Source organism: Alosa alosa, chromosome 18 (assembly GCF_017589495.1).
Source record: "Alosa alosa isolate M-15738 ecotype Scorff River chromosome 18, AALO_Geno_1.1, whole genome shotgun sequence".
Lineage (NCBI taxonomy): Eukaryota > Metazoa > Chordata > Actinopteri > Clupeiformes > Clupeidae > Alosa > Alosa alosa.
In genome coordinates, this window is record NC_063206.1 from 26215560 (window position 1) to 26228524 (window position 12965).

General features: G+C 40.2%; 1 protein-coding gene across 2 annotated transcripts in view; it reads left to right on the forward strand.

Moving 5' to 3' along the window:
• Positions 1-12965, forward strand: part of si:dkey-103j14.5 (isoaspartyl peptidase/L-asparaginase) — a 28182-nt gene extending 15217 nt beyond the window's left edge. For both annotated transcript variants that reach the window (XM_048269896.1, XM_048269895.1), the window contains exons 4-7: positions 1274-1437; positions 7806-7924; positions 8164-8274; positions 10950-12965. In XM_048269896.1, coding sequence (XP_048125853.1) covers positions 1274-1437; positions 7806-7924; positions 8164-8274; positions 10950-11152 — 597 coding nt within the window. In that variant the 3' untranslated portion in view covers positions 11153-12965. The remainder of the gene's footprint in view (positions 1-1273; positions 1438-7805; positions 7925-8163; positions 8275-10949) is intronic.

Here is a 12965-nt window from a genome sequence, read left to right on the forward strand (position 1 = left end):
GGCCATATTGCCATTACAAACTAACCCCATGCATTTCTATGGAGGATTTTTTGAGTGCTGTGTCTCCTCATTAGAAAGTCTCTGACATTAGGCCCTATCACTGATGCAGGCACGTCACACGGTTTCTCCTCTCTATTTCAATCAGAGTCTGAGCACCTGTCAGCAATGAGAAAACAATTTGCGATGTAGGCTACTTCAAAGAGGATTATCGCTCTTTTGCGTGAGTTCGAGATCCATTTTTGTGCACAGCAAACAAACTGTCAATTGATATGCAGGAACAGTTTATTGAGCTGATAAGTGACAAAAGGAATTCTTTACCTATTTCTCCTCGTCCTTCGCGTCAACCTACTGTATTTGTGTGAGGCAGGATTCTCAAAAATATGAGTGCACTCAAAACGAAATACCGCAATCGTGCACAAATCGAGGATGATTTGAGGCTATGTTTATCAGACATTGACATTGCACAGCTTGCAAAAGGTTGAGAACCCATGCTCAAGGTGAACTGTTTTCCATCTCAGAGCTATCAAAGGCCTTTAGATGTGTAATTAATATGTCAATCTATAAAGTTTGTCTCTACAAAATCTACAATGTGCTTCCCCTCATATCATGTAATGGCCTGCACTGCACTGTATAAGTATAAGTATACAGTATACTCTTTTGATCCCGTGAGGGAAATTTAGTCTCTGCATTTATCTCAATCCGTGATATAGTGAAACACACTCAGCACACAGTGAGGTGAAGCTGTTGTTGCTGCCTGCAACAACAGCGGCGCTCGGGGAGCAGTGAGGGGTTAGGTGCCTTGCTCAAGGGCACTTCAGCTGTGCCTACTGGTCGGGGTACGAACTGGCAACCCTCCGGTTACAAGTCCGAAGCGCTAACCAGTAAGCCACGGCTGCCCATACTTATGGACAGTATTGTGAATTAATGATTAAACATAGCATCCTAAGCCACTTAGAATAAAGGAGAAAAATACATCAAAATACCTCTATTGGTGGTACATGAAATGTAGTCACTACAATTATTCATTAAACAGATGTTTTCATCCCAAGCAATTTATAGAACAGATATTCATGTTTATATGTGTGTTCTGGGTAACAAACCAGAACTTTCTCATTACTGTCACCTTTCTCTACTAGTTGCTGGGACAGTTAACCACCAGGAGCACTTTAAAACCAAATATTTTGGTGTATTTTGCATATCGACTAATGTCCATTTTGTTGTTCTGTTTTTGTTTTTCCACTGGTGGACACGTCATCCCATGGGCATGACCCAGACAGACCATGCCATGCTGACGGACCGGGGTGCTAACCTGTTTGCTGAGAGGATAGGCCTCCTGACCGTCCCCACCGACACTTTGGTGACCGAGACAGAGAGAAGAGAGTGGGAGAGGCAAAAGAACTATGCTGTTGGAGTGAAGGAACTTTTCAACAAGCAATGGTAAGGAATTAGCGGAAATTCTTTTCCCTAGAGACTATATTCAGAAGTTCACAACAATAACATCAGATATTTAGCAAGATACTAAATAACTACTACTGGGCCTTCCAAATTTACTGGCACCCCTCATGAAGTTGAGTGAAAAAAGATGAATGGCCAAAAAGTGATTTTGTGTACCTCTTTTCACCAGTGGGTTTATTGTGAAAAGGATCCCCATTAGCTGTCACCAAAATGGGACGAGCTAGTCTTCCTGGGGTCCACAGCAAGCAAAGATCACTTAATGTAACAATGATAATTTAAAAGCAGTAAAACAATGTAGACATCATTATAAACATCATTACAAATTTTTCAAAATAAATTACAGTATTCCATTCTTTATTACATTCATACAGTAAATATGTCCATTCCCTACTCACAAATTTAGATAATGTATTCTCAGATGGTACTTAAAAGATACTTTGCTATTCATTTTACGTATATTCAGTGGGCAGTTATTCCAATGATTGATGGCATGAATCACGACAAATAACTGTTCTCTTTAAAGCATTTGATTTTGGGTGTGGTAACATCAACTAGCCATCATCAGCGGACTTAGTCAAATGAGAATGAGCCTGATCACACCTAACAATTTGGTTATATAAGAAAACAGGTTGAGAAGAAAAGACAGTGTTTCTGAAAAATGTAATTGTATTGAAAACCAGCCTATTCTCTACCATTCATTTAAATTTCAATTTAATTTTACTTATAGAGCGCCAAAACATTACACAGGTCTCATGGCGCTTTACAGAGTGTTAGACAATCAGAGAAAAGAAAAGAAGGCCCATGGGTAACAGGGGCAAGGAAAAACTCCCTAGAATCGGAGATACATATAGGAAGAAACTTCGAGCAGATCCACGACTCAAAGGCCTGACCCATCTGGGTCAGTTACAGAATAGTCAGGTCTGTATACATGATAAATGCATAAGTTAGTCAGATGTAGAGAATAGAACATGGTGTTTAAAGCCACCTGAGGTGTATGTTACAAGAGATGGGATGGTTACATATCTGGTATGATAATGCATTGATCCTATTTAGTGTCAGAAAGTTCAAATAGTCCAGTGTAGGAAATGGAATTGTCCAGGGAGATTAGGAGTTGTCATTGGGCAAGTGGTTGGTCGCTAGGCAGTACAGGCCAGGAATCCGGGCAGAGTTGTCATAGGGCAAGTGGTGGGTCGCTAGGCTGCACGGGCCAGGAATCCAGGTAGGGGGGACAGTAATAGGCGATGATAGGGCAGTCGTAACCATTAACCATGAGAGTCGACGGTGCATACTAATAGTGTTTATTCTTATGGGACAATGTAATACTAACCTGGCCGCTCTGTTCTGTAGAGTTTGTAATTTCTTTAGTTGACCTTTAGATGCAGATGACCATACAGGTGCACAATAATCCAGGTGACATAAAATGAAAGATTTAGCCACCTGTCCCACGATGTGTGTAGGGACATCTTCTTCACTGTGGTATCGATGTGTTCTGCCCATGAGAGCTGACTATCTATTATTGTGCCTTTGTCTACCTGTGTAGGGAGCCAATAAATGTGGAGGGTGCTGTGTGTAGTTTTTTACCTAACAATAATGGCTTCAGACTCATTTTGATGGTACACTGACTCATAACAGGTTGAATGGTCTCTGTTATTTCCACTGTGCACCTGGGACTCCTGGTATTGTACCATGACAGTTTGGTGCACTGTGCATGAAACGTGGCTCTTTTCACGTGGCCCTGTAGCATTATCTTGTAATGTGCATTGTGCTTGTGCAGGGTTCCACAAAAGACTATCACACTGCCCTGCACATTTGAAAAATGATGCTGAAATGGTGCTCAGTATATCGAGCAAATGTCACTGGTCCTGATACCTATTGTGTCACCTGATTAAAGAATTGCGCTAATCAGGAAATCCTGATTGCTGACACACAATAATGGGAAGGCAATCAGGTTTATAAACCTCACATTTTCACCTCTACGTTTGGCCAAATTATCATTTGATTAGACAGATATTGCCTAGTCACTGACATTGATTAAAGTCAGGTGGAAAGAGGATAAATAATTTCAAAACGGTTCTTTTTATTTTATCAGACCAAGAATGCATTTTCCCCCCCAAAGACTGCAGAGAAGTATACATTTTAGTCTCAATGCTGTTTAAGCCTAGTTTTGTTTATGCCATCTTGTCCTGAATATTGTGGTGTTAAAAAACCATACACTTTAGTGTTGTCCATATTGTTGAGAAGTACTGTAATAATTGTTGATAAATGACATGATTGTTATAGACATGGTATTGCACATGAGTCGTCTCCACAGACTGGGCAAGTAAAACAACATATTACTGGAGGAGAGACGCTCGCTCCAGAAATAGATTATTACCATAACAATATTCCCTTTGGTCATTAAAGCTGAACCTGTCATGCACCTGCAGTGGAATCAGTTTGGCATATGGAATATGCACCATTAGGTATCATTAGATATTTGTGCATGTACTGTATGTGTGGTTCAAATCAGCTTAAAAGGTACCGTCATTTCCCTTTCCAACTATTAGCCGCGGCTTATACATTGATTTTGCAAAATTTCTTCAGCTATGAGGTTAATACATGGGGGCAGTTAATATGGTATTAATATGTTTCTTTTAACTTGCATAAAACACTGTCCTGCGGCTTATACACAATGCGGCTAATAGTATGTGCTGAATGTAGCATTAACTGGGGAGATGAAACGTGTGTTATGTAGCCTATACACATAATTTCCGTATGGTGAACAAGTCCCATAAGATTATACCTTATGAAACTCAACAAGGCTGATTTGGTGTTTGGTTGGTGTCAACTCAATTCCTATAGTGTTTTGGTTAAGGACAAGGTGGAGGTAATTTGTAATGATAGTGCTTTTTGTTCTGCAAGTATTGTTACATCTCACATCATGCTGCATGAGGCAAACTAAACATAGTGAAGTGTATTTATGAAGTATACTTAGTGACGTACGAGGTGTATTTATGAAGTATAGAAACTTTTTTACTGCATAAATAAACATGTACATTTCCGGTGGCACAGAAAATGTGTTAATGGTGACTTAAATGATAATTTAAATAACAAGTTTTAAAGTCTACATTTTGTAGAGCATTACGCAAATTCTGGTTCATTTTTCATTTCAAAGTATTGGCATTGGATTTGAACGTTTCAACCGGAAACCATCTAGAAACAGATTGAAAAGGGTCTATAACTAGGGAAATATGAAGTGAATTTATGCCCAATAGACCAAGCTTTAATGAAAAGAAGCACAAGAGTTCAAAGCAGTGAGTGTATGCTAAAGCACACATCAAAAAAGCTCATTCAGAAGATCACATTTTCAGTGGACGTTCATTCAGAGGAGTTATTTTCATACCTGTTAATTTTGGAGCAGCCTCTCAGTCTGGTGTTAGAGTCCAAGAAATAAAAATAATTATAGGAAAGACAACTGAGCCAGTCATTTCTGAATATGGGTTATAAAAAAGACACCTACACGCTGTGAACCATTTACTTTACAGTGCTACAATTTGAGCACTGCATGCGATGTAATGTCCAAATGTAAATGCAATAAATGGTTTCATTTCATTTTGACATTTTATGCAGTTTTTGCCGTTGGTCCTTTTCAATCAACGGTGCATTTTCTTCTCAGCTATAGGTTAGTAGTGTTCATGCTGCTTGTGATGCTGACAATGGGGAAGGTGCCTTTGTCAGACACTTATGACCTGGTGCTCAGTGGGCGAGTCCTCCGGGACCCCACTGCTCTGACAGTCATTAGAAAAGCTCCTCTGCCCACCTCTGTGTTATTACAGGGAAGTGTGTGGGAGGGGGCCCAGAACTATAGCCCTCAGGGTGGCTGGGTGGAGTAAACGTGCTAGCCACCTTCAGTTTCAGGTGATAAAAAAGCCAAAGAGTGAGAGAGATCAGGGTGGGGTTGTGAGTGGTGTGCTGGTGGTTGTGGTGTGTGTGTGTGTGTGTGGGGGGGGGGTGTTGTGAGGGTGTGCTGGTGGTTGTGGTGTGTGTGTGTGTGTGGGGGGCAGGGGGTAACCTCAGCCTGCCCAGTGGGAGGCTGTGAAAATAGGCCCTTTACTGGAGGTGCTAAGTGACAATTGGCTGAGCCGCAGTCTCTTCTCCTCCCAGTAGTGTCTCAGGTTCATTATCGATGGTGCCCCTACCGCTTGGTCCGTCACACCGTGTGTGTGTGTGTGTGTGTGTGTGTGTGTGTGTGTGTGTGTGTGTGTGTGTGTGTGTGTCTGAGAGAGAAGGAGTTTTTTCTTCTTTCCTTTTTTTCTTCTAAGCAAATTCCTCAGAACTTAATTACCCCTTCCCTTCATTCGGGATGATTACGAGGCCACCCTTTTGCTCACTGAGGCTGACCCTGACCATACATAACTATTGGACTGTGTGTGTTTGTGTGTGTGTGTGTGTGTGTGTGTGTGTGTGTGTGTGTGTGTGTGTGTGTGTGTGTGTGTGTGTGTGTGTGTGCATGTGTGTGTGTGTGTGTTGGGATGTGTGTGTGTGTGACACAACTCAGTATGATTCCCTCACAGAGGACAGGGGGCCCATTAAAAGACACTCGAGTCGTATCAAACTACCACAAGTAATTAGCCCTGGGCCTTACGGTCCATTAAGCTATCGCAGGGAGGAGATGGTGGGCTGCTGGATGTGGCCCAGGCTGAGCGAGGAGGCAGCTCTGAAATGCACCATATCCAGAATCCTCCTCAATTAGGCCTCCCGGACATCCGGACTCGAGCCAATCGCTTTACTGTTTTTAATTAGACTAGCTGGCTGTCATTTCCTCTGCTTTGTCTTTTCTTTTTTCGAACAATGAAGGTCACTCTGAGCTTTGGCTGTGTCACAGCTTCTCAGGAGCTTCTTAGAGGAGGAGATGAGCTTGGAGGGAAATGGTAACTGACCTTCTGACTGCAAATGCTCCGACTCTCACTCAGTGTTTACAATTTCTCCTGATGTGTGACACACTTTATATTGAATTATTAATGTATAATAATGCCTCTGACATAGCAATGATAAAGGAGAGAATGATCTCTATTCTGGTGTTTACACGCTTCATTAAGGAGTTTATTGATATTTAAAGATTTACGGCATCGCCCCAAACTTCAATTACGGGTGTGAAATACAGTCCACCCCTCGCATTGTGTCCTAGGCTAAGCCGATACACCAAATCCAGCCATCGCGGTGATTTAATAGAGCAATCAACGCCTTGTCAAAACTGATTGATGGCCTCCTTCGCCAGCTCGGCGTGTGATTGTCCTACCAACCGCAGCAGACAAATACTCGCCATGAGAAGTCTGTTTGGCCGAGTCTGCTGCTGCTGCTCCCTGATATATCACCTTCAACAGTGTTTCACAGTTAACCTTGAATCACTCTTTCACCCATTTACCGTGCTCCCCGGCCTCTGATAGATTTGGTAGATTTTTCCAGACTCCAGAGAGCAAGCTGTTGTGCTTGGAGCTTGCTTGGCGGTGTCTCTATGGGTTAGAGTATCTTATTGGTGTTGCTGCTGCATATATCTCTCTCCTCGTCCATTCGCTGCCCAGAAGAAAGTCGTTCACATGTCAGAAGGCTCCCAGGGGCTACCTTGGGTTAGAAAACAGTTTCTTGAGCATTTCTTTGTGCCTCCAATTCTTACTTTCTCAGTTGGAATTGAGAGAACTGCTCTGTGTTTGGAAATAGACCTCAGTATAGGACCACATAGCCTATTTCCTATTCACTTTTACCAACATATAATTTACCAATACATACATTCACCTTATTTGCATTTAAGGTAAAATTGTAAAGGACCAAAGAGATGCCACTTAAGTAGTATGTGAATTGTGTGAGCCTTCCACATTCCTGTTTTGCAAGATATATTTTGGCACCATCAGCTTTTAATTTGTTATTAGGTTATATTTTTCAATATGATCTGTATGATTATTCTGATTCTTGTGTACCCTAATTGCTGTATCTTTTAAACCTAATTGCAAGAGCAATTTGAGATTGAAGATAAGAGGTAATTATGATGAGGAATTATAGTTGAAAACACACACACGCACACACACACACATACACACACACAAACAATTAGCATAAAGATTTCTGAACATGTTGTTTATTTACTACGCCTTTAGCTTTGTAATCAGCTTAGGAAACGCTGCGTTTCAAGGTTGGCAGCTACAAGCCTGTATCAGAGCTAAACAGACTCTCATGACCATACAATATATTGGAATCACTAGAACGTATGAGAACAGGTCTAGTTACATCATGCTGCCAGTTCTATGTCAGTCCTATTATTAAAACATTTCTTTTATTTGAGCTCCTCACCTTCCCCTGTCTGCTCTTCCTTTCAGGGCCCATGATACGGTTGGTGCAGTGGCTTTGGATTCCAATGGTAATGTTGCCTGTGCGACATCAACTGGTGGAATTAGACACAAAATGGTGGGCAGAGTTGGAGATTCTCCCATTATAGGTGTGTATCACTTATTAAAAGATTAATAAAGTTTCATAACATTAAATATCTTTAAAGCTTAGGCTTCATGATTAATTTTTGACTAATCAGTCAGTGGAAAAGTGTGGCATATTTTTTTCTTCTATTACAGTTTTATCTAGTTTGACTTTAATAAGCAGCAAAGACAAATTAATTTAAACATATTATCACAAGTATTTTGTTAAAACTAGGCTGCTCTAATGTGACTATTTCCATCCAAGGGTCAGGGGCCTACGCTGACAACCAGAGTGGTGCAGTATCGTGCACTGGCCATGGAGAGTCCATTTTGAAAGTCACGTTGGCCAGACTCGTTCTCTTCCACATTGAACAAGGTACTGTTCATCTTAATGTGTTCCTGTATGGAACTAGGCTATACAAAACTACAGTGCCTTCATTGTTTCATCAGTGAAATCAGGTGATTGTCCTATAGCAAGTCACATCCATTTGGTAATACACATTTTACACAATAATAGAAAGAAAAAATTTAATAATACAAACAAACAAAAAACAAAACAATAAATAAAACATCAGAGATTTAGAATGAAGTAAAATTGAGATTTCACAAGATGTTAAGGAGATAGATACAATAACATATAAAATACAATTAATACAGTGAAAATAGGAAGACCTGTAAATAGCAGAAGTAGAATGTAAAAAAAGTTGGTTTCAGATCTTTTTAAAAGATGTTTACAGAATTTATAATAATTTGTAATTCTGTATTTCTGTTTGATGTACAGAGCAGGGTGTTCCATAAATTCGGTGCATAATGGATACAATGCAGCTTCTCTGCTTTGCTTGTGGAACACTTTGGGCACAATTAAAAGATTAGCATTGGAAGATGTTAGTGTTACCAAACTCCTTTAAAGCTCAACATACACATCCAACAGAAGCAAATTGAACGTTCAAACATCAAATAATTTAATTTTTTCTTTGTTCCTGAAACAGAGGCAAACAATAGCACAAATAAACAGATGCCAAAGTGTTTAAAACTACACACCTGTTCCTTTAACCACTGATTTTATTTTTGCCCTTAGATCTTTGTTCAAATCAGAGCAAGCGGGAGCCTTATTAATGAACGCTGATACTTTGAGCACAGTGCAATTATTTCATCCATAATAATGTGTTTCCTGTGCTTTTAACAGTAAACAAGGTTGTCTTTATTTTGATAAAATGCTAGCTGTTCTTGCGGTTTTCCAGAGGGAAAATTGAATGGAAATTCTTCAACTAAGGACACATTTAAATATACCACAGGGTGTTTCTCATGCATAATCAGACTGGCCTGAAAACCCTTCATACATCATTTGCCTTCTTCAGACTCCACAGATGCATAAGTCTACTTTCTGACCCACTTCGGTTTGAACTGTATGGTAGCAGTACTAAAGCCTTGTTAGTGAGGGAAACTCCTTTAAGATCAGATGGATGAACAACAAATTAGTCAACCAAGGTATCTCTGTGTTTCTTTACTCAAGTCTGCCCTGCGCCCTGTCCTTGATCGGCCATTTCCAATGGACCTGCTGTTCTTGCTGTGAAGTGCAAAACATTGTTGTTTACCGATTTATTTATTTTTCAAAACTTTGGCAGTTCATCATTAATTTCATGATGTCAGCAGCACACACACACACACACACACACACACACACACACACACACACACACACGCACGCTGACAAGCATCATTCTGTGGGTGTCTGAGATTCGCCTTCATGCAAAGGCACTGAAACGCTGACATGGCTGTTGCCAATCATTTTAATTGGGGTGCGCGAGGGGGAGGTGTTTGTGCAAGCGGCCCCTGTATCCGACTGATAATGAGGCTCCGAGTCGAGGAAGGTCAGCACAGGCCATTGTTTGCCGAGAGATCCTCTCTGGTGCTATTGGGGGAGGAAATGACACAAGCGAATAGTCTGTTTTCACACACAAGGTCACCTTTATCATCTTGTTAATGTGGACACAGTATGGACACACCAGGGCCCAGTAGGACTCCAGACTTGTTTTAATAGCTAGACGTCTGCACCCAACAGTATGACTCCCATTACGGACAATGTCAGAATTTATTTAGTCGTCGTTGTGTAATTGGATGTTTTGTTCCACACGGTGCTGTTGCCATGCATTTTTTTGCGACAGTGTTTGGCATACTTTTATCTGCACAAACAAAATATTTTTCATGAGTAAATGAATGAAAGAATGAATGAATGAATGAATGTTTTATCAACTCAAAAAAGACAGGAAATTAAAAGTCCATGAATTGTATAGCAAAACCATGCTTAGATGTTATGGTTTATTGCACTGTGTTAATCAGTTTGCTCGCTCTTACTGCTCCAACTCCACCTCACTAGATCTGCTGTGCATTTAAGGCAGCACCATGCACCACTGTCATGTTAGTTCAGGAAATGTTTACCTCAAACTGTCCAAACAAACTACATCACCATAAATATTTCCATGTAATTTGAAAACAGTCTGAGAGATGTCCTGACTGAATAAGTGCTGATACTCTGCACACAGAACTGAGAGAAGTAGATGTTTGGCTTGTACTGAATGGGACTGTTTAATTGGTCCACATGACGCACTACATTGGCCAGTCATTTGTCAGTGAGTGGTGCCATTTTGTCAGAAAGTTGACAAAAAGCTGGAGGCAAATGTGGAGAAACAAGAAACAAAAAACAAGAAACAAACAGGTTTTCACCAAACAGGCCTTCACAAAACGGGCTTTGACAAAGCAGGCTAGTTACCCGTCTTGAAATTGAAAGTCAGAGTCTGTCAGAAGAGTGCTAAGAGTTCACCTTAAGAAGTGTGGTTTTCACAAGGAAAGCAAAAACAGGCGGAATTTAGCTGGAGGGAGAGGGTGTGAGGTTATAACACATTTACTGGAAAACTTCTCATGTTGCTATACAAAGCACACTGTTGAATGAATGACGCATTGTGGGTCCAATATTTCAAAGGTGTCAGATTTCATCAAATATCTGATTCATGCCAATGATGCCGCTGTGCTTTTGTATTTTGATTGACACAGGCAAGGCGGTGTCTGAGGCAGTGGAGAAGGCTCTTCAGTACATGGGCGAGCGAGTCCAAGGTGGAGGGGGTGCCATCGCTTTGTGTCCCTCTGGGAAATGGGCAGCGAAGTTCACCACAGAGCGGATGGCCTGGGCGTGTGTGGACGCGGAGGCTTTGCACTACGGCCTGAATCCACGGGAGGAGTTCAAGGAGACCGTCTGAAGGACATCAGTGGAGGCCCCTGGTCATCCTAACACCGCTGGACCTAAAGCTACTAAACTGCCTCTTGGAATGTTAAGAGATTGTGGAGATACTATACTGCATTGTGTTTTGTGATTGTGAGTTTTGCATTGACTTTGCAAAACAAAGGTATAAGGGACCCCTGCTGGATGATTTGCATGTATTTTTTTCATTATTTCATTTTATTTACATTTCTGATTAACTGATCGCGTATGAGGTATGTAGCCTAACATGAATAGATTTCTTTTGATAACAAAGTTATCCAAATGCACTTAAATGAATTGATGGTGAATTGATCATGAATTTGGCTTCTCTGTTCCAATGAAATATAATATTTTTCAAGCATCACTGTAACTGGACATATTATCAGCATATTACTGAGCAAGTGTTTCTGTGGAAAATGTATTTTACTTCTGTCAGTGATAAAGCAAAGCTGAGAATGTGGGTAAAACTGAAAACAACTTATTGAGCTGCTTTTCTGAACAAAGTATTTGTGAAGTTATCCAAAACAGAGCAAAAATAACTATTGTATGTTTGTATAGTGCATAGCCTACTCATTGTTTTTTATAGTTAGTTGCTCTTTGATAAAAAGAAAAAGGGTTTCTTAAATGATGACTTCTAAGGTTATGTTTAAGTTTATGGTATTTAGCAGATGCTTTTGTCCAAAGCGACTAAGCATTCACAAATTGCCAGCTTTGAATTAACCATTAAACGAATTAACGATTCACTCTCCACCTTATCAAAATAGGATTTAGATAGATTTTTTTTTTCAAGATAAAAAACAAGAGGTTTCATCAGGGTCAAAGGTTAAAGGCTCCTATACAGTAGTAGATCATATGTTCAGATGATGTTCACTTACATTCCTGCTGGACAGATAATAATAGTTAAAGGTGCAGGCGGCAATTGTACGCAATTTCAACCCCATAACTTTTTTTTCTCACATTCAGCAATTATCTCCTCACGACCCACTAGCTGCCCATTCCGTGAATACACTGTAAAAACAAAGGTCTCTGTAGGCAACCCAGGCTCTGAAAACTGGAAACAAAGTGGGTGCAGCCTGTCCCCCAAACAAAAACAAAACCCTGTGTGGAGTTTCTCTGGAAATACAGAAGGGAGGGGTGCTACCTCCCTGGTGTATTTTGTGTGGTCCTTGGTTAAAATATAATGTACGTTGTTGGAAAAAAAGCATCTGTAAAATTAAATATAAACATAAACAAATGTGACTTCCTAGGCAATCAGTGACTGCACCTTAAAGGAAAACAGATTTAATGCTCATATTACAGAGCCCACCAAAAGCTTTATTTGTTTTATTTCATTTCAGATTACACAATATATGGTGTTCTCGCATCTGAAGGCCAGCAGATCAAATGGTACAGTTTGTTAAAGTGCCAGGATAAGTGGCTTTTGTTGCTTGCATTAGGGAACGTAACTGGTCTTACAACAACATTTTGTCTTCTTTTAATTCAAACCTTCAATTATTATATAAACTTCAGATACAGTCAGATACATTTTTTAAATCTTTTGGATCAAACAGCTAGCCTATAATAAACAGAATCCATTGCAAATCTGATGAGAAGGTTCTGTTGAAAATCAAAGTAAAACCGCTCTCACAAAACAATTGTATGACCTAATTTTACATGAAAGAATGCACTGTATTGAAGTCAAATAATGGAATGAGCATTGATCATCAACAAAAGTTAGCTCCTGAATGATTTGCTGTATTGAGTTTGTCATAGAGCTTGTTGTTTTGCATAATAATGTTGACATGCAAATATAATTGAATATGATACATCTA